The sequence below is a fragment of the Elephantulus edwardii genome, unplaced genomic scaffold (assembly GCF_000299155.1).
Source record: "Elephantulus edwardii isolate Elephantulus edwardi_28Jun2011 unplaced genomic scaffold, EleEdw1.0 scaffold00039, whole genome shotgun sequence".
Taxonomy (NCBI): domain Eukaryota; kingdom Metazoa; phylum Chordata; class Mammalia; order Macroscelidea; family Macroscelididae; genus Elephantulus; species Elephantulus edwardii.
Window position 1 is genome coordinate 21,271,264 of NW_006399789.1, and position 26,923 is coordinate 21,298,186.

The 26,923-nt window shown below is 38.1% G+C and overlaps 1 protein-coding gene across 1 annotated transcript in view; it reads left to right on the forward strand.

Annotated features, from left to right (window-relative positions):
* Nucleotides 1-26,923, forward strand: part of THEMIS (thymocyte selection associated) — a 329,386-nt gene that overhangs the window by 131,999 nt on the left and 170,464 nt on the right. Inside the window, exon 4 of the mRNA XM_006885033.1 lies at nt 13,223-14,271. Within this exon, the coding sequence (XP_006885095.1) occupies nt 13,223-14,271 (1,049 nt within the window). The remainder of the gene's footprint in view (nt 1-13,222; nt 14,272-26,923) is intronic.

The following is a 26,923-nucleotide window of genomic DNA, read 5'->3' on the forward strand; positions in this document are numbered from 1 at the left end:
GGTGAGAATCTTTGTCTTCTTGACATTGAGCCTCAGTCCATACTGAAGGCTGCAGTCCGAGACCCTTTGCAGCAAGTGCATGAGGTCCTCCTCAGTTTCAGCAAGCAGGGTTGTGTCATCTGCATAATGCAGATTGTTAATAGACCTTCCACCTATTCTGAAATATTACAATAATCTCCTTTGTGATTAGTCTGTATTGTTATTAAAATGGTAATTTTAAATCTAGAAATTTAGTTCCATTATTTGGAGCTCTGGTGGCCTAGTGACAAGAAGCTGTGCTGCAGTCCCTTGTGGTTCGAGGCCACCAGCTGCTCTGCAGGAGAAGGATAGGCAATCTCCTCTCTTACGATTAACTGCCTCTGAAAACCCACTGGAGGGTCAACTATGGGTCGGTTCTGACTCTATGTTGCACAGCAACAACAACAACAACGTTCTTGGAATAATTCTTTTAATAATTTCTGTAGCTTCATTGCACATACTTTGGGAATGTTGCAAGAAGAGACCAGTCCTTGGAGAAAGATACAATGCTTGGGAGGGTGGAGGGACAGCACAAGAGAGGAAGATCCTCAATGAGATGGATTGACTCAGTGATTGGGGTAATAGGGGTAGGTGTGTCAGAGACAATAATGTTGGCTCAGGATAGAGCAGCATTGAGCTGTTATACATAGGGTCACTATGAGTTACAGATGACTTGATGGCACATAACAACAACAGCAATGACAATTTCCATTCAACTACATACATTTTTTCTTCTCTCTATATAACTTCGAATCTCATGTTGAAGCATCTATACTTATCTTCTAGGACTTTGTGTCCTTATTTTTTTCTCTTTACTTTTAGAACTTGTCTTCAGGGAAATTTTAATTGTATTTTCATTGTTAAAATTTTAGCCATTTTCTTGGGTGGCAGTTATGATTTCTTTAGAGTAAATTCCCAGTAGTGGAATTTCTGGTTCAAATGGTACCTCTATTTGCAGCTTTCTGAGAAAGCGCCATACAGCCTTCCATAGTGGTTGCACTATTTTACACTCCCATCAACAGTGAATAAGGGTTCCAGTTTCTTCACAACCTCACCAGTATATGTTGCTTGCTGTTCGGCTAAATTTTTCTATTCTTACTGGGGTCAGATGATATATCATAGTTGTTTTGATTTGCAGCTTTCTTAAGAGCTGGAATTTTGAACAATTCTTCATGTGTTTGTTTGCCAAAGAGCTGAAAACAACCCAGGTGTTCATCAACAAACAAATGGATAGAGAAGCTCTGGTATATTCACACAATGGAATACTATGCAGCAATGAAAAACAAGGAACTCATGAAATATTATGATGACCCTGGAGGACCTTATGCTGAGAGAAATATCTCAGTCACAAAAGGACAAATATTGCATAGGGCCACTGTTGTAAAATGGGACTGACATCAGGGTTGAGGGAAGACAGAAAAGGAGGGGAGGAATGATGTATATTTCATTGAAAGAGATGAGGGAGAGAACTGTTTAAAAGGGATACCTGAATGGGTATTCTTGCAATTACAGAAGTCCAGAGTGAGGACTGCATAATGGAGTGGACTTGGGTGGGGGGGAGGGTTGTATAACAATGAAAGAGTTTTTCTTTCTTTTCAAAGAGAAGAGTGAATTGGGTGGTGGGGGAGAAAAGTGACTTATTCATTGCAAATACTTTTTATAAGAAACAAACACAGACTATACACATGGATTTCACCTCATGGTATGCACAGGAATTCAACAGTTTCCATCTGTGGAAGGAATCATTGGAAAAGTTTAGTATCAGCGGTGAAAACTAGGCCAGGTGCTGGTTGTGGGACAGACCTTCAACTACTCATATGCAAGTTAAATTAAAAGTAAAGAAAGTAAAAACATATCCAGAGGAATCAAAATTTGATACTGAATCTATCACACCTAAATTTAAAAACCAACTCAGTAACAGGTATGAGGACTTGAACACTAATGAAAGGAGACCAAATGAGCTGTGGGAGGATATCAAGAATATCATGCAAGAAGAATGAAAAAGACCAAAACAGATATCAGAAGAGACTCTGAATATTGCACTGGTGTGCCGAGAAGCCAAACGAAAGGTAAGAAATCAAGAAGTTAAGGAGCTAAATACAAGATTTCAAAGGGCAGCTAGGGAAGACAAAGCAAAGTGTTATAATAAAACGTGCAAAGAGCTGTAGTCTTTAATTGTAGTCTGTAATTTTTGTTAATGCTTTCTTTAAACCTCCAATGTTTGTTTGACATTTGTTCGTAGTAAAATGATAAACATTTTAATTTTAGTTTTTAAGTTATTTCTTTTTTAAGTTTTTATTTTATATTTGTTTGCTTGCATAGGTTATAGATACTGTGTTTTACACTATCCTTCATTCACACTGAACAATCATTCAAATCCATTATATTTTACAAAATTAATCAATATTGAACTAAGCTCACTATTTTTCTTTATTTGCTGATCCCTGCTAGACCTTTTCCATTTCCTCTACCCACCCATTCTTCTCTCCATCAAATTGCGTGACTCTATGATTTCCCCCCTGCCCTTCTACATCCCTCTGCTCCTCCCCTGCCTTGGATCCTCATATATGTTTTACTAGTTGTCTTTCTATTTCTACAATGGTCTCATACAGTATTTGTCCTTATGAGACTGAGTTAGTTCACTCAGCATAATGCTCCCCAGTCCCTCCCAAGTTATGTAGTAATTGTTTAAATCATTGCTCTTACAAGCTGAGTAGTAATCCATTGTGTGAATCTACCACAATTTTGAAATCTATTTGATCATTGGACATTTGGGCTGTTTCCATGTTCTTGCAGTGGTGAATAATGCTGCTATAAACATTGGTGTACAATTCTCCATTTGTATCTCATTTCTAGTTTTCTTGAGGTATATTCCAAGCAGTGCAATAGCTGGGTCATATGGAATTCCTTTGTTCAGCTTTCTGAGGAAACATCAAACTGCCTTCTAGAGTGGTTGTACCATTTTACAATCCCATCAACAGTATGTTGTTGTAGTTAAGTGCTGTCCTATTGTATATGACTCATAATGACCCTATGAACGAAAGACCTGAACACTTGTACAACTTCCATCATTTCTCTATGTTCATGAAGTTTTTGTAGGCAAGCTATTTCAGAAGTGGATGCCACTCCTGCTCCCAAGCTTGTTTTAATCAGAGCTCCACCAAACACTGTCCACAATGGGTAACCATTATCACATTTTATACATCAGTGTCACAGTGTTCAGCATCACAGCAAATATGAGTTACCCAGATACAGCAAATGGACAGATCAGTGCTATACCACTTAGAAGAATGTTTGACCAAAAACAATTAAAACCAGGCCTGAGAGCCACAGATTAAAATCACCCTTCTTTGACTTGATAGTATAACTTTCTGTCCACTAGGCCAACAGAGTTCTCTCTATGAATCAGAAAACAAACCTCTGTAAAAATAAGCTGCTCCAGATGACTTCCCAATCTGGATTCCAGCCCCATACTGATGTCCAAATTTCTTTTTAAATAGGAGGCCTAATAAAATAAACTCACATCCAAAGGCAAGTAAACATTTCACCCTAATCCTCACCAGAACCAGAACAACAGTATATGAGTTCCTATTTCTCCTCATCCTCTCCAACATTTATTATTTGCTGTGCTATTAAACTTTGACACTGTTACTGGGGTGAGATAGTGCCCCAATGTGGTTTTGATTTTCATCGCTCTTATTGCCAATGATTTTGATCATTTCTTCATGTGTCTGTTGACCATCCAAAGATCTTTCAAAGGTCATTCCATGTCTTTTGCCCATTTTGTAATTGTACGATAAGTCTTTTTCCTGTGGAGACCCTATAGGATTCTGTAAAGTTTTCATATGAGATCCTTGTCTGGAATAATATTTCCAAATTTTTCCCCCAGTCAGTATGTTTTCTTTGCACTCATTGGAAAAAGTTCTTTATATGCACAGTGATTTAATCTTTAGAAGGTCCCATTCATCAATATTATCCTCTCCTAGTTGTATATTTCTGGCTATATTTTTCAGCCTTTTATACCATGAGCTAGGCCTTTTAAGATTGGTCATACTTCGTCTTTTATGATCTTTATGGTTTTGGGTTTTACTCCTAGGTCTTGAGCTGATTTTTGTGTATGGTGAGAGGTGTGCTTCGTGCTTTAGCTTTCTGCAAGTGGTAGTCCAGTTTTGCCAGCACCATTTGTTGAAGAGGTTGTCATTTTCCCATTTGATAGGGTTTGTTTCCTTGTCAAGTATCAATTGACTATAAATAGATAAATTAATTTCTTGTGTTCTAAATTCTATTCCATTGGTCTGTGTATCTATCACTGCACCAGTTCTGCTGATTACAGCTGTGTAGTAGGTTTTGAGAACAGTGAGTACTATGCCTCCCACATCATTTTTCTTTTTCAGAAGTGCTTTGAGGTCTCTTTCTTCTCCAAATAAACTTGACAATTGCCTTTTCTATATGTTTGAAAAACAATTTGATGTCTGTATTGGGATTATGTAAAAACATGTAGATTTATTTTAATAAGATTGTCAATTTTACTGTATTGAGTCTTCCTAACCAAGAAGAGGGAACATTTTTCATTTTTTAAGGTCTTTTATTGTGTCTCACAGAGTTTTTTGTAGTTTTCTTTTTTAAAATCTTTGGTGTCTCTAGTTATCTTTATTTCTAAGTATCTCATTTTTTGGTTTGCTATATTAAATAGCATTGCTTTCTGATCTTGTCAGAAAGTGTGAGGATGGTACAGGGAGAACAAGGTTCAGATCTTCTTTTCATGGGGTCACTATGAATTGTATTTAACTTGACAACACTAACAACAACAACAATTCTGCCACTCTACTAAACTAGTCTACTAGCTCTAACATTTTTTTTGGTTGAGTCCTTGGGGCTTTCTGAGTATGCTAACATGTCATCTGCATTTACCAACAGTTCACCATCTTTTTCTTCAGTCTAGTTGCCTTTTCTTTCCTTTTCTTTTTGTATTGTCACAGCATGTACTTCCAATACAGTAGTGAATAGGAGTGATGTTACATGTTTTTCAGTTGTAAAAATAATCAACACTTCTATAAAGAATTTATTGTGTATGTATGTGCATGTAAGCACACAGACATATATGATTAGAATTTTCTTTTATGTGCCATTGAGAATAAGGTCCAGTTCTTGCAGTTTTTCTGTTGAAAACCCTGTTATTACACAGGAGACCTGTTGATGTTGTGGCAATGTATGAGGAGAGAGATTGTTGTTCTTGTGTAGCATTTAGTTGAAACCGACCTTACCTGACCCTCTTGAGGGTTTTCAGAGGCAGTAAATTGCAGGGGAAGAGATTGCCCATCCTGTGCCATTGAGATTGCAGCACAGGTTCTTACCACTAGGCCACTAGAACATTCTCTAATCCCTTGATTAGATTTTGGTCTTTACATAAGTGGGCCTATGACCCTGGACTTTGACTTTCAACTTTCAAGAGTGCTTCTAATTTTGTGTCTCCTCTCTCTTGCTTTTGGTGGCATAGACAAGAGAAGAGACTTGAAGTGGTAAATTTCCTTTCCCTTACTCTGAATAGAGCTCTGGTGGCCTAGTGGCAAGAAGCCGCACTGCAATACAGAAGGCATACAGTTTGAGGTGGGTGCAGGATGGACAGTCTCATTCCATGTGATTACCTGCCTATGAAAACATGCCAAGGGGTTAGCTATGGGTTGATTCCAACTCGAAGGTACACAACAACTTTGAAAGTTAGAGGAGGCTCAAATCTTTCTTCCATATTTATTGTTGTTCCTTATTGTTGAGTGGGAGTTATCTCACAGCTGACGTTGTTAATCACATGCTAGGAGATTGTCTGTATTTCTCCTACAGAGCAGCTGGCGGATTTCAAGTACCAGACTTTGAGTTGGAAAAGCAATTCCTCACCCAGTAGACCTCCAAGTTCTGGCAAAACCTGTATCATTTAGATTTTGGTAAAAGAGTTTCCTTGAGAATAGACTTTTAGTAGGCATAACCTAAAACACTTGTTTTGCTAGAGGTTCAAGTGGGCTTCGAAAAGGCTGTGGCATGAGAGATACCATTGCTGATTCCAGAGGGATCCTGGAAGAAAGTAAAGAATACCTAAAGAATGTCTATGCTTTGTTGACTATGCAGAAATCACTTAACTTTGGATATCATAATAAATTATAGCTAACATTAAGAAGAATGAAAATCCTAGATTACTTAATTGTGCTTGTGTGAAGTCTATACCTATATCGAGACTGTTGTGAAAACCAAGAACAAGAACACTATATGGTTTAAAAATAAGAAGTGTGTGCATCAAGAGATGTATCTCCAGCAGCCAGCAGATAAGGAGAGACATATTGCAATGAGAAAGTCTGTAGTCTGGGACCTCTCCAAATTATTAAGGAGCAATGATGTAAGTTTGAAGACTAAGGTGCATCTGATTTAGACCATGGTCTTTCCAATCACTTGCTATGCATTTGAGAGCGGGGCAATGAATAAGAATAAAGACTGATTGATGCCTTTGAGCTATGGACTTTCAAAAAAACCAAAGAAATATGTTTTGGAGAAATTGCAGCCAGAGTACCCCTTGGAAGCAAAGATGATAAAATTATATCTAACATATTTAGACATGTTGCCAAGAGAGGCTATTCCTCAGAAAGGGCCATAGTGCTTGGAAAGACATAGAGTTGGTTAAGGAGAAGATGACCCTCAACCAGGAAAACTGACACAGTGATTACTGCACTGATCTCTAGTGTGTCAGGAAATATGAGGATGGCACAGAATAGGACAAAGGTCAGATCTGTTGTTCATAGGGTTGCTATGGGTCATACTCGACTTGAAAGCACCTAACAATAACAACATTCAAACTGTATGCTGAGAAAATTATTTGAGAAGCTGGCCTCTGTGAAGAAGGATATGACATCAGGATTGAAGAAAGACTCATTAGTTGCTATGTTGTACAGGTGACACAACTTTGCTTGCTGAAACTGAAGAAGACTTAAAGCTCTTGCTGTAGAACATCAAGGAATATAACTTTCAATATGGATTGTTATCTTAACATTGAGAAAACAGAACTTTCACCACTGTACAAAATCATGATAGATGGAAAAAAAGACTGAAATTGTCAATGGCTTAATCTTACTTAGATCCACAATGAACACCATTGATACCAGCAGTCAAGAGATCAAGAGACATTTCACTAGAAAATTCTGCAGTCAGAGACCTCCTAAATTAATGACAAATAATGCCAGTTTGAGGCCTATGGTGTACCTGATTCAGGTAATGGTCTTTTTCAATCACTTGCTACGTATCTGAAAGCTGGACAATGACTAAGAATCACAGAAGACTTGATGCCTTCGAGCTATGTTGTTAGAAAAGAGTACTGAATGTTCCATAGATTGTCAAAAGAACAAATAGATATGCCTTGGAGAGTATCTAGCCAGAGTGCTTCTTGGAGTCAAAGGTGATAAAGCTTCACCTTTGACACTTTGGGCATATGGTAAAGGAGACTATTCTTATAGAGGAACATCATGCCTGGGAAGGTGGTGAAAGGAGGATGGGCAAAAAAGAGAAAGACAGTCAAGCAGATGGATTGATACAATGACTGCAGCAATGGGCTCAAGTATGTCACAGATTGTGAGGATTGCAGAGCTTAGGACAGAGTTCAGAATTGTTGTTCACAGGGTTACTATAAGTCATACTTGACTGCACCTAACAACAACAAAACATGTGTAGACTTAATTTAATCCTTAACACTTACTGAATAATTAAATAGAAAACCTTAAGTGGCACCTTTTAAATGAAATGGATGATTTGTAGCTATTTCAACAGTGAGAATTTTTCTTCCCCATTGAACTTTTACCTGACACCCTTCTTGCCACTTGATATGGTGAATGACAGGACAAGATTCAGATCTGTTGTTCACTGGGTTGCTGTGAGTCAGAGTCAAGTCAACATCACCTAACAACAATGATTACTCAGAAGCATTATTTTGGTGATTGTTTTTCATTCATTCCATTTATTTATTGAATGCTACTATATGCCAGGCATCATTCTAGACACGGGTGTATTAGTCAACGGGTACAAATACTCTTAACCCTGTTAACATGTATTCCAATATGGGAAAACAAACAATAAACAAGTGGCCTAATAAGTAAATGACATAGAAGGACTAAAGATAAAACTTACAATTTGAAAGAAAAAGAAATGAAGCCAAACAAAAGATGGTTGTAATTGTAAGTAGATTAATTAGAATAAATATAATTGAGAAGATGATGGCTGAACAGGTTTAAAGACTCAGAGTTTGCATTGAATGTCTTTGACCAAAGGATCTCCGGTGGTGTAGTGGTTAAGCTTCAAAGGGTTTGAAACTGCCAGATGCATAAGGGGTGAAAGATATAGTATTTGAATCTGTTAAACTTAAACCCAAACCCACTGCTGTCTTATTGATTCCAATGTATAACGACCCTGCATTGTTTTGGTTTCTCTTAAAAAGAGAGGCTTAGAAGCACTATAGGGTAGTTCTACTCTGTCTTGTAGGATATAAGTGATAATTTACTCCAAAGATATGAGGTAGTTAGTTTATTTCTTAAATAGTCACTGCGGAGACGCAGTTGAAAATAAAATGCGGTAGGGGAGGACCTCAGAGAGAGAGATTTGTATAAGGTAAACATTGTAGGAGATGAGAGATAGAAGAGGTATCTAGGACCAGGACTTAGAAGAGAGGGAGAATTGTTTTGATCATCTAGAAGAATATCTAATTACCATACTGATTCCTGAATGTAAGAATATTGGCAAGGAAGCTTTTGCAACAAACCAGGAAAGAAATAATGTGGTTAGCTGAGGCTGATTCTTATGGAATGAAGCAAAGAGAAAGAGAAGTAAAATATGTCTTCTAGCATTCAGGACAAAACAACGGTGACAGGAATTTCTAATTAAAAGTGAAAAGCAACAAATAGATTCAAATTTGTGGGAAATATTAGTTCTAATTTTAACATGTTAATTTTGAGACACATTAGACATCCAAGTGGAGGTCTTCAGTAGAATCTGGTGAGAGTGATTTGACTGGGAAATAATTTAAATAGTCATCAGCAAACTGTATTTAAAGAGACTATTTGAGATCACTGAGGATGTGAATATAGGTAAAGAACGGAAAACAACCACTATACACTAGCAGATGTCTGTGGGGAGGGGAGGAGGGATTTGTACAGATGGAAGAAAACAACAAAGAAACTGTGAAGAATGAGAAATAAGACAAGGAGAAACTAAATGAATAAAGTGTATTAAACAGAGGGAGCCAGATACTTCTAATCTCTTAAATGCTGCTAAGACGTCAAGTTAAGAAGAGATGGGATAACTTGCCTTTAGTAGATTTAGTTATAAAACTGTTTAAGATAGATCAGGACTTAAATACCAAAATATTGAGCAGAGATTAGATAACTTGGTCTGTGCGTTCTCTTTTGAAGCCATTAAGTCCTCCTAGTAATGAATATCCCATGGGCTGACAAACGAACAAACAAATATTTCTTGAACAAAGTACAACCAAGGTAGTCATTGAAGGCAAGGATGGTGAAATTTCATCTCAGATACTTTAGATATGTTGTTAGAAGTCTTTGGAGAAAGGCATCATGTTGAGAGAAATGGAAAGTCAGTGAGAGAAAGGAAGGCCTTCAACATCGTGACTGTAGTATGTCAGAGATTATGAGAATGGCACAGGAGAGGTCAAGTTTCAAATCCACTGTCCATAGGGTTACTACAGGTGTAGTTGACTCAAGGGCATCTGACAACAACATTATTAAAGTTTGTCCTAGCTACTGTGGTCAAATAAAGATTGGAATCTAACTTCCACTAGGATCTCATGTTCTGATGGATCAAGAGCCCCAATTAATTTCTTGATCGCACTTGCTTTACCTATCTCATTCTGTTCCCTAGACTTGAGGTATAGCATGAGCCTGTGGGTAAATATAAGCCTAGAATTAATACTAGAATTCTTAAACCTAGTTCATTTTGTTTCAAATTAAGAGACATGGAGTTTCTAAAATGACCTTGGGGTATAGAGAAGCTTGTGACCACAATATCAACAACTAAAATATGCTAAGCTTTAAAAATATTAAAGTTTTTACAGTAATGGCTTTATACAGTATTTGTCCTTATAAGACTGAGTTAGTTCACTCTGAAAAATGCTTCCTGGTCTTTCCCAAGTTATGTAGGTTTTTGTTTTTTTTTTTAAAAAAAAATTGTTGCTCCTGAGTGTGGCATTGGCTGGCTGTACCACAATTTCACAAACCATTCAATTGTGTTTGGATATTTGGGCTCTTTCCATGTTCTTGCAATGGTGAATAACGCTGCTGTGAACATTTGTGCACAGATATCCATTTGTGTCTCAGTTCTAATACTAAAAGAATAACTAGGAAAACATGAATGGGGACCCAAGGGGGGAAGGAGTGGGAACAGAGGGGTGAGGATAGGTAGGGGAGAAACTACAGGATTGCATAGTTTTAGTGAGTGGATGGAAGGAGTGAAGGAAATGGGAAGGATTCAGCAGTGACTTCGCAAAGACAGAGTAAAGAGGGACAAAGATCCAGTGGTGATTAATTTTATAAAACATAGTGGATGGGAATTATTGTATGAAACACAATGTGAATGAAAACTAGTGTGAAACACAATGTATACAAACTTTGTAAACAAATGAATATAATAGAAAATAAATTTAAAAAATTAACAAATACATCTCAGCCTCATTTGTCTTTCAAAAGTGAACTTTAAAAATTTTGGACTTTTGTCTCTCGGCAACTTTTGATGCATTCTTTTGTATATTGATGAAGAGAAAATAATAACATTTCATGCTGTGTATTCAGAACTGTTGCACAGCATGGACAGTAATTAACAATAATTATAGAGTTATAGTTTTCAGATGTTGCATAAATAGTTAACAAAATAAAAAAGAAAAACATTCAAAAGGAAATTCTGCCTTCTAAGTCTTTCAAATTATTTTCAAAAGTACGCAAGGAAGAGAAAATACTGACACAAAATGGCTTACAATTTTAGGAAATTATGGAAAATCATGAGAATGAGATAAAATCTTGTCCTAAGGAATTACTAAGTAAACAGAAGTCAACATAAAATAAGGGAGCTTTGATGGCATAGTCCCTGGAGAGTTGCGCTACTAACATGAAGTCCACTCCCCTCTGGTGGGTGGGATCTACCAGTGAGAGAATGACAGACAGTAACCCTGTATGATTTACAGCCTCACAGTGGATTGTCAACTATGTTTATTCAACTCCACAACAGCAAGAGAGGGAGATAGAGGAAAGACATTAATATTAGTATAAAATTCCTTTTAATATAAGACTTTATGGAGTAGAGTATGAAAAGCAGATTAATAATTTCAGGAGAATATTTTAAGTGTCTTGGTGGGTCTCAAGACTTTTGGAAGGCCGAGTGCTAGAAACAATGTAGAGACTCATGAGTCCTCAGTGAGACAATAAGGAAAAATACATTGGTAAACATCCTACCAACAAACTTAGGGCTACTGATGAGTTTCTCTGACCATAGATGGAGTTGTTTCCAATTTGTACACATCCTCTGTTGGATTTCTGTGTCTATAAATCAAACAGGAAGAGACTACCTATCTTTCTCCCTCTGAGTTGTTGATTTATTCCAATGATCAAAACCTGTGGCCTTTGGGTTGGCTGTGAAATACCCTACCAACTATGCCACAAGAGCTCCCTTCTGGTCATGTGTTGTTCTTGTTATAATCTGTCAAGCCTGAACTGACACATAGCTAACCCTCCGATGGGTTTTCAGAAGCAGTACATTGCATGAAGGGAGACTGCTCATTCTTCTTCCAAGGAACTTAGAGAAAGAGTTTCATCCTTCTCCTACATTCTTCTTTGGTCATGTAACCTGTGTGTCTTTGCTTTTAATGCTTCTAGAGCTCTAAACAGTCTCTTTCTTTATAGTTAGTTAGATAGATGATAGATAGATAGATAGATAGATAGATAGATAGATAGATAGATAGATAGATAGATAGACCTATACAATATATATTTGGTTATACACACATACACACACACACACACACACCCTGGCACAGAGCCGTTTTCTGATTCACTGCACCTTAGTTTTTCAAGGCTATGAATCTTTATGATACTGTAAATATTCTTGGAAGAGACTGCCTCAGCTTTTTTCCACGGAACACCTGAGAGAGTCAGTGTGTCAGCCTTTTAGCCCAGGGCTCAACATGTAAATCACTGTGGCACCTGGCTCTGTCTGCACGTATTTGTTTCACATTTTGTTCACACATTACTTGTTAACACATTCTGTGTGTATGTTATACTATAGACAATCAGAGACTTCTACAAATTATTGAAGAGTAATGATGCCTGTTTGAGGACTATGGTGCACCTGATTCAGACAATGGTCTTTTCAGTCATTGCTATGCTTCTGAGAGAGCCGGACAATCAATAAGGATGACAGAAGAAGAATTAACTCCTTTGAACTATGGTGCTGGAAAAGGGTTCTGAATATTCCATGGTTTGCTAAAGTAACACAGTAATATGTCTTGGAGAAGGTACATACAGAGTGCTACTTGGAGGCAAAGATGATGAAGCTTTGCCTCACATATTTTGGGCATGTTGCTAGGAGCAGCTATTCCTTAGAAAAGAATATCATACTTGGAAAGGTGGAAGAATGGTGAAGGAGAGGAATATCCTGAATCAGGTGAATTATATCAGTTACTGCAACAATGGGCTTGAATATGTCAGGGATTATGAAGAAGACACAGGAAAGGACAAGGTTCAGATCGGTTGTTCATAGGTTCACTCTGAGTCATACTCGGTGGCACCTGACAACAACAAGTTATTGGATATGAATTTGTACATATTGTCTCATAATGCATATTATGTGTGATAAAATTATAAAGAACAATAGAGAAACAACTAAATAGTTGGATTTAGGCTGCAACAAGGAGGTTGCAATTTTGGTGAAATTCGCAGGCCTGCGAGGTGTTGGTTAGTGGTCTGTGTCTTAAACTTGAGCTGTGGTTTTATGTTGTTGTTGTTATTTTTTATATAATCTAGAGCTTATTTTTTTTTTCAAAGGAAGCCACATGTAGAAAATGTTATACTCTGAAAAGTCGCGGTTTGCTTCTCTCTAAATGAGACAAAGATTCTGCTGTACTATCTCAGCAAACATTTTAACAAACAAAATGCCAATCTTTTTTCTTTTCCAGTTCGAAAGGATATAGTCCGCATCCTCCCCAGTTTGGATGTTGAAGTCAAAGACATCACTGATTGTTACGATGCAAACTGGTTTCTTCAGCTGTTATCTTCAGAAGATCTTTTTGAAATGACCAGTGAAGAGTTCCCCATAGTGGCAGAAGTCATAGAAGGACCTGAAGGAATGCAACTACCCAGAAACCTCTTACAGCCTGGGAAAACCATTGTGATCCACAAAAGGTACCAGGCTCTGAGGATCCTAGCTTCGGAAATCAGAAGCAATTTTCCTAAAAGGCATTTCTTGATCCCCTCCAACTATAAAGGCAAATTCAAGCGGCGACCTCGGGAGTTCCCGACTGTCTATGACCTAGACATAGCAAAAAGTGAAAAAGAGCCGCTCCACGTGGTAGCCACCAAAGCCTTTCATCCCCCTTATGACGAGCTGTTATCCGTGTCAGTTGGGGACCAGTTTCTAGTGCATCACTCACAGACTACTGAAGTCCTCTGTGAGGGGAAGAAAAAAGTGGTGAATGTTCTGGCCTGTGAAAAAATCCTCAAAAAGTCCAATGAAGCAGCGCTGCTGCCTTTGTACATGGAAGGAGGTTTTGTTGAGGTGGTTCATGATAAGAGGCAGTACCAGATCTCTGAGCTCTGTTCACAGTTCCACTTGCCCTTCAATGTGAAGGTATCTGTGAGAGATCTATCGATTGAGGAAGACATTCTGGCAGCTACACCAGGACTGTGCTTGGAAGAAGATATCACAGACTCTTACCTACTCATAAGTGACTTTGCCAACCCCAGGGAGTGCTGGGAGATTCCCATCAGCCGCTTGAATATGACTGTTCAACTAGTTCGTAATTTGTTTGGGACAACAGAATCTCTTCTAGTCAGGACTCTGATTGAAGAGATAACTGAAGAACAGTATTACATGATGCGGAGATATGAAAGCTCTTTTTTGCACCCGCCACCCCGCCCTCCCAAGCATCCCTCAGTGGCAGAAACAAAGTCAAGCCTGCAAACCCAAGCAAAACGAAAGACAGCAGATCTGCCCAAGTCTCCCAAGGTAAGCTGAAGGTTTTGTGGTTTCGTTTTATTTTGTTCTTTCCCACCTTCTAATGTTTTTCTTGAAGCACTTTCTTTGAAGTCTTTTTTTTTTTTTTGCTTACATTTGTTTCTTTCACACAGCATTAGAAATGATCCTTTCTGATGCACAGTAGATGAATGAACATCAGCAGAGCATAAGCTTTTGCAAGCATTTTGTTTTTTGATGCTTAACCAGCAGATGTGGCATGAAGTTTGAATTGAATTGGAAGTAGGAGTAATGACATTTGGATATGATGACCCAAATTGCCATCTCAGTGTTTTGTGGTAATTAAGTATGCTGGATGTGTTGCCTTTAGAAGTACATCGACGTTATTTTGAAAAGACTGCTCAGGTTTTTTCTAGGTGGAATTGTTTTAATACTTCATCTAGGAAATGAGCATACGATAAGCCCTCTTCTTCTGGGAGGTTACAAGTAGAATACATCTTTAACACATGTCTTCATTTTGTTTTATGTGCAGAAAGATGTAAAAATATCTTGGCAGAATTGTGTGTGAGAATGTGAGCATCTGTGCGCATTCTGCCTATCTCAGAATTCTTATCTTCAACCGTGCCATAGAAAAACAAAATCAATAACATTGCGGAGAGTAAGTATGTATCATTACAGTAACAACAACTCCATTCTCACACTAGAAACTTGGGGAAGTTCAGCCTTGGGGTCTTGAAAATTGCCTGCTAGCAGCCTGGAAAGCTCTTGTCCTTACACTCTGATGTGCAGGTCATTTATTCTTTGTTGGTTCTATGATGTGTAGAAAGTACATTCCTGTCTGGCAGATGTTGTGCTAGCAGCTGGGGGAAACAAAGCAATTAGTAAAACAAAGAGAGAGGCTGTGTTTACTCTCTGTACTCAGGGACGATAGCAGCCTCGGGCTTCAAGTATGTGGATATGGAAATACTTTTCATTCTCCTTTTCAAGGATTGTCTTCTGATTGTATGCTGGGAACAATTCAGTCAGAATCACCAAACCCAACTTCAGAAAAAGACAATAGCACTAGAATTTTCTTAGTTGGGAGAAACATTTTGAGAAATCGTTTCTAATTAAGTAACTGTTTCCAAATAACGTTGGCAAAGAGGCTGCTATGTATGTGGAGGGTGTCTTTGGCTTCTCCTGTTCAACATATTTTTATCACTAAGTTGGATGATAAAAGAGATAGAATTGTCATTTTTTTAGTGAGAATTGCCATATGTAGTAGTCATGCGACTCCCCCAAACATTCTCATGCCAAATCCTTGAAGTCCACGAATATGTCACCTTATTTTGTAAAAGAATCTGTGTTGATGCAACTAACATTAAACATCTTGAGATGGGAAATTGTCCTTGATTAGGAAACTTGAAAAGAAACCAAACCAATACTGATGAGTAGCTTCCAACTCATGGAAATCTCACTTATATCATAGTAGAACAGGGATCTTATCTGCACTCTCCCAGGAGGAACCACCAGCCTGGAAGGTTAGTAGGTGACCATAAATTTTAGTGTCATTCAAGGACTTCTGGATTATGGAGACAGGTCCAATTTAATGACATCACTCCTTACTGGGAGCTTTTCATACTTGAAGTCAGAGTCAGAGGGGACTACAACTATGAGAGAATGACCAGAGAGCTGTAACATTACTGGGGTTGAAGATGGAAGAAGGAAGCCATGAGCTGAGTAATGAAGATGAACCAAAGAACTTGGAAAAGACAGGGAAATAGAGTCTTTCCTTGTTCTTCTAGGAAAGACTGCAAGTCTTACCTTCATTGTTCCCAGAAAGTTCCAAGTCAAAATTCAGATCCACAGAAATGTGAAATAATGAATTTATATTAAGTACTAAAGAAGCACTCCTAGCTTAGTGGTAAGGAACTGCACTGCTAGCACAACAGTACATGGCTTGAATCTACCAGCTGTTCCCCAGAAGAAAAGATGGACATTCTCCTCCCTAGTAATTTACTGGCTCTGAACATCTGTGGAGGGACAGCTTGGGTCGGATTTGACTTGAGGATTCAAAACAACAACATATTAATTGATCAGTTTGTAATAATCTGATACAACAAAAGATAACTAAAATGTATAGTTAGAAAGAGTGAGAACTTAGATAGCCAAATCAGTATGTGTTAGAACTTGTTTGATTGCAAACACAAAATATTGTGTTTTCAATGGATTTACTAACTAATGTATTCATGGTGAACTTAAAGGCATAGTCGACTTTCATGGCCTCCTGGAGCTGCAATCCCAAAGACAGTTTGTAGTTTTTTTTGAAAAATCATTACTATAGAACCACTTTTGCTTCACAGTGGCTCTCCTCTGGGTTTCTGATCCTGTTAATTGAAACAAGAGGAGACTCCCCTTCTTCCTCCTGAGCCACCACTGTAGATTTGAATCAGGAGAGACATGCAAAGTATCTTTTTTTAAAAATTTTATTATTATTTTTGTGTGAGTGTACCGTCAAATTAGATCTGACTGGTACAGGAGGAGATTGTCCCTCCTTCCCCGGCAGAGCATCTGGTGGATTCGAACCGTGCAACTCTGGGATTGTAGTTGCAGCTCCTTGCCACTAGGCCACCAGAGCTCCCCGCAAAGTATCTTAATTAGAGCACATGCCCATTTCCTGACTCAATCCTTGGAAGCTCCAGCTAGAAACATAATTTATATAGAGGCAAGTTTGGTTGTTTGCCTCAATAATAGAGAGATTCGGATTGGCAGCATGTGAAAGTATGAGAAGACAAATGAATAGACATCACAATTAGGGAAAAGGAATGTAAAAAAAATATTATAAACCACTATGACCTCAATAATAAGAACAGATTAAAATTTTTAAAATACCTTTTTACAGATTATATGATAATAATATTAATACTAAAAGAGACACTCGTAAAACAACCATGTTCTGTGCTTTGAATATAAAGCCAATATAACTTTGACTAAATCTGTAGATCTGTGATTCCAAATTAAGTTAATAATTTCTAATTGCTTGTTACCTGGTAAAATCTCACCTGGATTATTATGTTCTGTTTTGAGTTTCATCTCTAAAGGAAAATATTGATTCGCTAAGTGCTGTTCAGTTGTTGTTAAAGGGATGTTTGTTAGAAGTCCTGATCCATTTTAATTTGAGGAATGGTTAAGGAAACTAATAGTCTTAGTTTGAAAGACTTCATAGTAGTTATTTTATATATTTACATTCTATTTAAAGAGCTACTATATGAAAAGGAAGGGCATTCTGGAGGCTTAATAGGTAAGGAGTTGTGCTGCCAATCCAAAGGCAGGCTGCTTGAATCCACCAGCTGCTCCACAGAAGAAAGAAAGATGGACAATCTCCTCTTAAGCCATGTATAGCCTCTGGGAAATTGCTGGAGGCTTTTTTGGAGTTCCAACTCTACGGCAATGAGTTTTTTGAGTTTATGTAGAAAGGAACATAAACAGAAATACACATCTGAAAGAACTAGGTCAGTAGGTGGAAGTCAAAAGGAGAACAACTCTAATGTAACATGTCAGGACAGATTTCTTGTTCCAAAAAAATTTCAGTGATGTGCTTAGTGGATGCCTGCTCTGGTAGAGAAATTATCAAACCAGAAAGAGCCATGTTTCTGCCCACACCCTCTTACTATTGTTGCTATTGTGTGCTGTCGAAGTGGAACCAATTCATAGCTGGCCCTCTAGTGGGTTTTCAGAGGCAGTAAATCAGTTAGGATAAGATTGTCCATCCTTCCCCTGTAGAACAGCTGGTGGGTTCGAACCATATGCCTTTGGGATCATAGTGCAACTTCTTACTGTTAGGCCACAAGAGCTTCTCTATCAATTCTGATACTGTGCAGAAAGCATTACATTTTATTGAAAACTACTTTGAAATGTCAAAAGGCTGAACACTTCACCTGTTTTATGTCTACTGACAATTTTCAACAAGTGTTTGGGGTGTTTTGGTTTTTTTCTCCACCAAAAAGATGGGAGTTTGTTTAGTGAATAATTCTGAGGACTATAAACTGAAGCTCTCTCAGTTTCTACATAATCTGCTAAAATTTTATTAAGTAGCTTTGCAATCAGCTATTTTTTCTCATCGCAATTTCATTCTTTCACCTATTTCTTTTATGTTGCTACTGATAATGATATCAAAACTCTTCTGTAATGCGTGCTTTTGAAATGAATGGCAAGAATATATTGTTTTTTATATGCAGAAAACAACAATTGAAAGCAAGCCTCTAAGAGTTTGTATATGCAATATTGTTTTAAATTTAGGGAAATTGTTTTTACAAGATACTCAGAGATTAAATACTTAAACTCATTTAGTTTATGAAAATGCCTTACTACATACATGCTTAGAGAAGAGTATCACATGCTTCATTATGTGAGTTTACTTTTGCCCTTGCAATGGATCATTACATTTACTAGATCATTTCTTGCATTGTTAAGTTATAGGACAGATATATGGGCAGTCTGAGAGTTAAAATCTACAGTGTACTTAATATTAGATACTTCCAGCTACAGCAGAACTCCATTGTCAGCAAATCAGACAAACTAATACTAGAAGTGTGGGAATTAAGAATATATGTGGACAGGCTATATATGAAAATTTAGGATATGTAAAATTATTTTCCAATTAAAGATTGATAAGCACTGTTTCACTATGGCACAATCAAAATAAATATCCAAAGTGAAGGATGACTGATCAACAAGATGGACTTCCAAAAGAACAAGTATTTGTCCGAAGAAGTACTGCCAGGGTGTGCCTTAGAACTAAGGTTGACAAGGCTTCATTTCACAGGAGGGGACAGTCTCTGGAGAAGGACATCATGCTTAGAAAAGCAGAACACTGGAGGGAAAGAAGACCCTAACTGAGATAGGTGACACTGTGATTGCAACAGTGGGTTTAAGTAAGCATGGCAGAGCTTGTGAGCATGGTGAAAGACTGGGCAATATTTTGTTCTGTTGTACACAGGCCAGCTATGCATCTGAACTGTCATAATGACACTTAGCGACAACAACCAATAAAAAATGGATTGCAGTAGAAACTTGAGAAATATAATTTAGGTTTGAGTAGAAGTGCTACAAGTGAGGTTTGACTACAAACCAAGATGACAGCCACCTCAAGGTCCACGATATTTTACATACGAGGATTTTGTTATTGTTGTTTTGTCTAAATGTGATAGATAACCATTTAAAAACATACAGGATCTTAATGGTATGAGGACCTACTACATGACTCCTCAAAATTTGTTCAGGTTTCTAATGTAATACATAAACAGCATCTTTCTGATCTTTTCACTTTTATTCTTAATAAGATGAAATAATTTTAGAAAAGAATGATGTTTAAAATGAAACTGGACCTATATTTGTGCTTCTGGAGAGAGTGAAATCAAGTTTCTCCTTGGAGGCTAGGATTTTGTGTGTTGTTTTGGTTTTTTCTTTTTTTTTCTTTCTTCATGCATGCTGTTGAGTCGGATCTTATTGACAAAGGAAGAGATTGCCCCTCCTTCTCCAGTAAAGCGTGTTGCAGATTTGAACCACATGTCTTCAGGATTGCAGGACAGCTTCTTGCCACTAGTCCACCAGAGCTCTCTGAGGCTAGGATTTTGAAGCTTTGTCTCACATACTTTGGGTACAAGGCCAGGAAGGACTGGTCCTTGGTGAAGGACATCATCCTCAGAAGTGTGGAAGGACAGCACTGGAGAGGAAGACCCCAGATAAGGTGGACTGACACTGTAGTTGGGACAGTGGGGGTAGGTGTGTCAGATTCAGTGAGACTGACTCAGGACAGGGCAGACTTCAGGGCTGCTGTCCACAGGGTTGCTATGAGTCACAGGCGACTTGATGACATATAACAACAACAATAACAAAAATGCTGGGGGATAGGCTTCTTCTTCAAAAATCAGTTTCTAGTTCAGAAGTAGTTTCAGATAGTTTGAAAGAACATATACTCAGTGGGGTTTTTGCCTGTCGTGTATATATATGGCTATGACTTCTGAGTGCCACACAGGAGAAATGTAACTTCTACATTCTGATGAAAGGACCTATAACCAGATAGAAAAACAAACCTTTGGTTGAAAGATGAGATATTCCCCTTCTTCAGAGACTGCAGCTGGGATCAGAAATCTTGCATTTCACTAACTCTGTTTGGCTATTTAATGCCCAAGTGTCTACTTTGCTGCCTGAATTTCTAGATTTCTGTCAGACAAGAACACTCAAAGGAGACATTAAGGCAAAGAGCAAGGGAGGTGGTAATGGTAAGGTACTACAAAATGAAGGGAAAAAATTCCTTTACTAGAATTAGAGTGAGGCCTGGATAAGGCAGAAGGAAAGCAATAGTTCCTGAGAGGTGCAGGGAGAACACTTCAACAGCTGCCTTTGGTGCTAAGTAGTCACTTCTGATCTGGTGTGACAGAGTGGGTGAAAAGTGTTACAGAAGCCCACACTCCTAGACTAAATCCAGATCTTTGGAGAATTGTCTTATATTCACTTGTTAGTCATCTACAGGATTTGGTCACAATCAATATGATTTGTTTTTGTTAACTTGACACTGTGTAAGCACATTAAGAGTGACTGAAATTTTGTCTTGTTCTGATCTTGTGAAGCCCGATATATATCTAATCTTAGTGTTTCCTCTTGATCCAAATTACAAGCTGTGAATGGGGAAAAATTATAGCAATTTCCAAAGAACATAGGCAGAGAAGTTGAAGGTGAATACACACACACACACATATGCATATATAGATACATACATATATACATAAACACACACATAGATATAGCTATAGATATAGATACAGATATAGGTTATAGATATATAGATATATAAATGTGGAGCTATTTCATCTGGGTAATGAGTAAAAGTGGATATCTGGTGGGCAGTATGTACCAAGTTATACCACTAAGCCAAAGGCCAACCCATATACTACTCCAAATTTCTCTATCTTAGTTGCTATTTGACAGCAAAAATCAGAACAAAATTGAAGGAATTTCTGACCCTTTTTTTAAGAAGCTCACCAATTTTAACTGATACATTTTTAGCACACTTTTTGTAGCTATTAGAGCTAGTTTTAGGGCAAAATATGTCCAGCTGAATAAATCATGGCTGTTTAGTTGCCTGAGGTCTATAATCCAGTGAATGCTGGAGCCTGGATACAGCCAGCTGGAATAGAAGAAAGCAAAACTGCTGGGTAGAAAGGCAAAATGTGTAAAGGAAATGCTGAGTCAAAAAGTATTCAAACTCAAATTCTAACAGAAACTTGGATAGTAGATATCTGTGCCAAAAGAAGAGTGTGCCGTATTTTAATTCTGGCCTATGCTACTGGAGCTACCGTCAGCTGATGTGTTTGGAATCACAGAAGCCATGGAAGCCTCATATATGTTATTAGATGGAAGGCTGGTCAAAGGGAGATAGATGTGAAGGGAGAGGGGTAGAAGTGGATGGGTATCCTGGTGGATGGTGGAGCAGGGAAATAAGTGGGTAAAGGCGCGTGTGAGAAAGGCAAGGACAACACTGACACTAAAGTTAATGCTGCAATAAGGGATATACCTTTAACATCCTGGTCTGTCTGATACTTCTCTAAATCTGAACATTCACATTAAGACAGACTAAGAAGAAGGATTGGCCATCCACTTCTGAAATAGCAGGCCTCTGAAAACCCTATGTACATGTTGTGAGGAGAGACTGGTCCTTGGAGAGGGACATCATGCCTGGGAGAGTGGAGGGACAGCGCAGGAGAGGAAGGCCCTCTATGTGGTGGATTGGATTCAGTGACTGGGATAATTGGGATGGGAATGTCAGAGACAGTGCGATTGGCACAGGACAGAGCAGAGTTTAGGGCTGTTGTACAGAGGGTCACTATGAGACGCAAGCAACTCGACGGCACATAACAACAACAACAACAATAACATGCTACTGGAAGTAGGAGAGTAGTTAGAACTTTTAAGCTTGAGAAGAATGGGAATCCCAGAACACTTGACTGTTCTCATGGGCAACCTATACTTGGACCAGGAGGCAGTCGTAAGAACAGAGCAAGGAAACACTGCATGGTTCCAAATTGGGAAGGGTGTGCATCAAGAATGTGTCTTATCTCCAAATCTTTTCATTCTATATTCCTTGGAGAGGGACATGATGCTGGGAAGGGTGGAGGGTCAGGGAAGGATAGAAATACCCTCAACCAGGTAGATTGATATGATGGCTTCTGCAATGGGCTCTTGTGTGTCAAGAAGTGTGAGGATGGCACAGGAGTGAATAAGGTTCAGATATTTTGTTCGTTGAGTGGCTATGAGTCATCCTCGACTCAACAACATCTAACAGCAACAACCAAACTAATACTAAAAATACTAATTTCTCTTTAGAGTGCATATCTCAAGAATATTGTTAGATTTTTAAATGATGAAAATACAGTCAGTCCTATGTGGAAATAGCTGAAAGAACCAAAATTGCAGCCTTCTTTGAGTTCTCAAGTAACTGGGAGTGTTCTGATCTAGGCAGTGCTGAAAAATATTAGTAGTCATATCACACTGCCTCCCACTTCACCTTTTCTGAGAAATCTCTTTCTAAAATACCAACTAATATCTATTTAAGATCTTTTCAATGCTAATGAGTAACCATATTTATTAATGTTTGTGGAAATGAGTTTTTATATTATTAATGTTAATTAAAGTTTACCAAGACTTAGGATTTCCAGTCATTCATTGTTGCACTTTTCTCCCTGCCTACCCCCACCCTTCCAATTCACTCTTCTCCTTAAAAAGTAAAAGAAAAACTCTTCCACTGTTATGTAATCCCTCCCCCCAAGACACTCCACTGTGCAGCCTTCATTCTGGACTCCTGTCATGACAATAATACCCAATCATATATCTTTTTTAAACAGCCAAAAAGTATTAAACTTTTTTTTAACAATACTATCAAAATCACAGGATGAAAGGTGGAATATATCAGTCCACATTGGATTTTTTACTTAAGAAAATAATACTTGTTTTCATTTCCCTAATGATGATGATCTTGGGGTCCCTTTTTAAGGATAGCCAGCATAATAATATTTGCAATTTGAAAGACTGCTGATAGAGGATGTTCAAGTCAGGAAATATGGATTGCCAAAATTGTATAATCCCTATTGGACAACTGACTGGAAGAGATCTATGTTTGTTCCTATTCCAAAGAAAGGTAATCAATAGAGTGTGGAAATTATTGAACAGTACTATTGATATCATATGAAAGCAAGATTCTGCTGAAGATTACTCAAAAATGACTGGAACAGCACATCAACAGACAACTGCCAAATGTTCAGTCCGGCTTTAGAAGAGGTTGTGGCACTAGCGATATTATAGCTAATGTCGATGGATCTTGGCTGAAAGCAGAGAGACCAGAGGGATGTCTGTGTTTCATCAACTGTGCAAAGGCATTTTGACTGTGTGGATCACAACAAACTGTGTCTGACTCTGGGAAGAATGGGAATCTCAGAACACTTGATTGTGCTTATGCAAAACCTATACTGGGACTAGGAGGCAGTGGTTAGAAAAGAGCAAGGAAACACTGCATGGTTCAAAATTGGGAAGGGTGTATGCCAAGTATGTGTGCTATCTCCATATATTTTCAATCTATATGCAGAACAGATTATCCAGGAGGCTGGACTCTCTGAGGAGAAATGTGGCATCAGGATGTGAGATAGACTCATCAACAGTCTGCATTATGCAGGTGACACAACCTCGCTTACTGAAGCTGAGGAAGACCTGAAGCACTTGCTGCAGAAGGTCAAGGACTGTAGCCTTCAATATGAATTGAAGCTCAACATCAAGAAACCAAAGATACTCACGTTTGGCATCATCATGATAGATAGTAAAGAGATAGAGATCATTGACATCTTCAATTTGCTTGGCTCTACAATCAACACTCTTGGTTCCAGCAGCCAGGAAATTAAAAGACAAATTACAATGAGAAAGTCTGCTGTCAGAGACCTCTCCAAAGTACTGATGGGCAATGATGTTAGTCTGGAGACTAACGTGCGCCTAATACAGTCATGGTCTTTGCGATAAATTGCTATGTATCAGAAATTTGGACAATGACTAGGGATGATCGAAGGAGAATTGATGCCTTTGAGCTGTGGTGCTGGGGAAGAGTACTGACTATACCATGGACTGCTAGAAGAACAAAGAAGTTCACCCTGGAGAAGGTGAAGCCAGGCTGTTCCTTGGAGGCAGGGATTCTGAAGCTTCATCTTACATACTTGTAAAATGGGATCAGTCCCTGGAGGGAGACAACATGCTTAGGAGGGTGGAGGGACAGCACAGGAGAAGAAAACCCTCAAAGAGGTAGATTCAGTGACTGGGGTATAGGAGTGTCAGAGACAATAAGACTGGCACGGAATAGATCAGGGTTTAGGGCTGTTGTTTATAGAGTCACTATGAATTGCAGGCGACTCAACAGCACATAACAAAACAGTGGTACAGTGGTTAAAGGGCTCAGCTGCTAACCAAAAGGTTAGTAGTTCAAATCCATCATCTATTCCAAGGGGGAAAGTAGAGGCTACTTCCCTACATATTTGTTATTGTTGTTCTTAGGTGCCATAGAGTTGACCCTGGCTCATAAAACAGAATGAAACCCTGTCCAACCCAGTGTCATTCTCACAACGTCTCCTGTGTTCAGGCCCATTGCCGCAGGCACTGTATCCATCCATCTCGTTGAGCATCTTCTCTCCTTTGTTGATACTCTATGTTTCCAAGCATTTTCTCTTATTCCAAGGACTTGCCCTTCCTGGTTACATACCAGAAGTATAGAAGTATAAGATATGTGTTACCATCCTTGCCTTTAGGAAGCACCCTGGCTTAACTTCTAAGGCAGATTTGTTTGTTCTTTTGACAGTCCATGATATTTTCAATACTTTTCACCAATACAACAAACCAAAGACTTTGAATTAGAGCATTGAAAATCCTATGGAGGCAGTTTGGCCCTGTCCACTCACTGTGCCTCTAAACTCAGAACATATTGAATGGCAATGGGTTGGGTTGAATTTTATAATCCCTCAGAGAAAGATGGGCCATCTCTTCCTATGTGATATACACATATCACATAGCTCACTAAGCTTGAGTCTCTTAGTTTGATAGGAATTTTATTGCCCATTACCATTGAGTTCAATATGGACCCATGGAATATTTAGATTTTTTTTCTCTGAGATTCCTACTTTTGTTTTGTTTTTAACATTAAAAATAAAATAAAAAGATTAGCTGAAGAAACGCACTATTCCAGTTGGGTTTGTGTGTTTCTAAACTTACTTATCAGAAATTCCAGTTTACTATATTTATTAGTTCAGAATTTATTTTATAATAAAACCTAGCTGAGACATAAATTGTTAAGACATAAGCTATATATTTGAGCAAATGAATTTTGCTGTAACCCCCTGGCTTCTTATGAGTCAAGGCTTACTTTTCATTTTTTAGTTGTGTTTTCATTGATGTCAGGCCTACATCTATGAAAATATTTATTGTTTGCTTCCAAAACAAGATTTTTGTGCAAATGTTAAGATATGAAAGGAATACATGATAGTTGTGAAGAAATTAATAATGATATTTTCTGCATTGGAGAGTTGGACAGTGACTAGGGATGAAGAAAGAGAATTGATGCCTTTGAGCTGTGAAGCTGGAGAAGAGTGTTGAATATACCACGGACTGCTAGGAAAACAAACAGTTTTGTCCTGGGGAGGATGAAGCCAGAATGCTCCTTGGAGTCAAGGATTCTGAAGCTTCATCTGACATGCTTTGGGCATGTTGCAAGGAGGGACTGGTCCTTGGAGAGAGACATCATGTTTGGGAGAGTGGAGGGACAGCGCAAGAGAGGAAGATGCTCAATGAGATGGCTTGATTATGTGATTGGGGTGGTGGGACTAGTGTGTTGGAGATGGCGAGGTTGGCACAGAATTGAGTGGTGTTTAGGGATTTTGTATAAAGGGTCGCTATGAGTTGTAAGTGACTAGACAGCACATAACCACAACAACAAGTGGACATGAGGTATGAATTTAAGGTGACAGAGGGCCTACGAATAAAAGTTAATAAAAAAATTCTGGGAGCTGCAGTACAATCCCTGAAGTGCACTATTCAAAACCACCAGATGCTCTGCTGCAGAAGGAGGTACAATCTCCTCCTGTGGAAGTCAGATCCAATTTGACGGTATATGTACAAAAAATAATAAAATAAAAAATGAAATAAAAATAATTTCTACATATTCATTCTTGGAGGGAAAACTCTTAGCCAGTCACAACACAGAAGATTTTTAAAAATACTTTGATCAAGATATGTTAAAAGTCTGTCCCCATACTTAGTTATCTAGACTTCTAAAAAATAATTACTTGAGAGTTTGCAAGGCGTCCTATTTTAAAAAATAAATTTCTTATTGTTACATATCTAATTTTACATTTGATGAGAAGGAAGGGGGAAAGAAGAAAATCTATAAAATAATAAAACTAGCAACTGCAAAATTAGCCGAATATAAATTATTTTATAGACTAAAAGTCAAAAGAACCATGAGTAATATTTTAATTCCCATATATAAGTTGCTGTAATCAAGGATGCTTTGGGCAGAATATTAAATGATCCATGAAGTATTAAAAGAAGATGGAAGGAATATACTGAGTCATTATATAGAAAGGAATTGGCAGATACAGAGGAATTTAAAGAAATAACA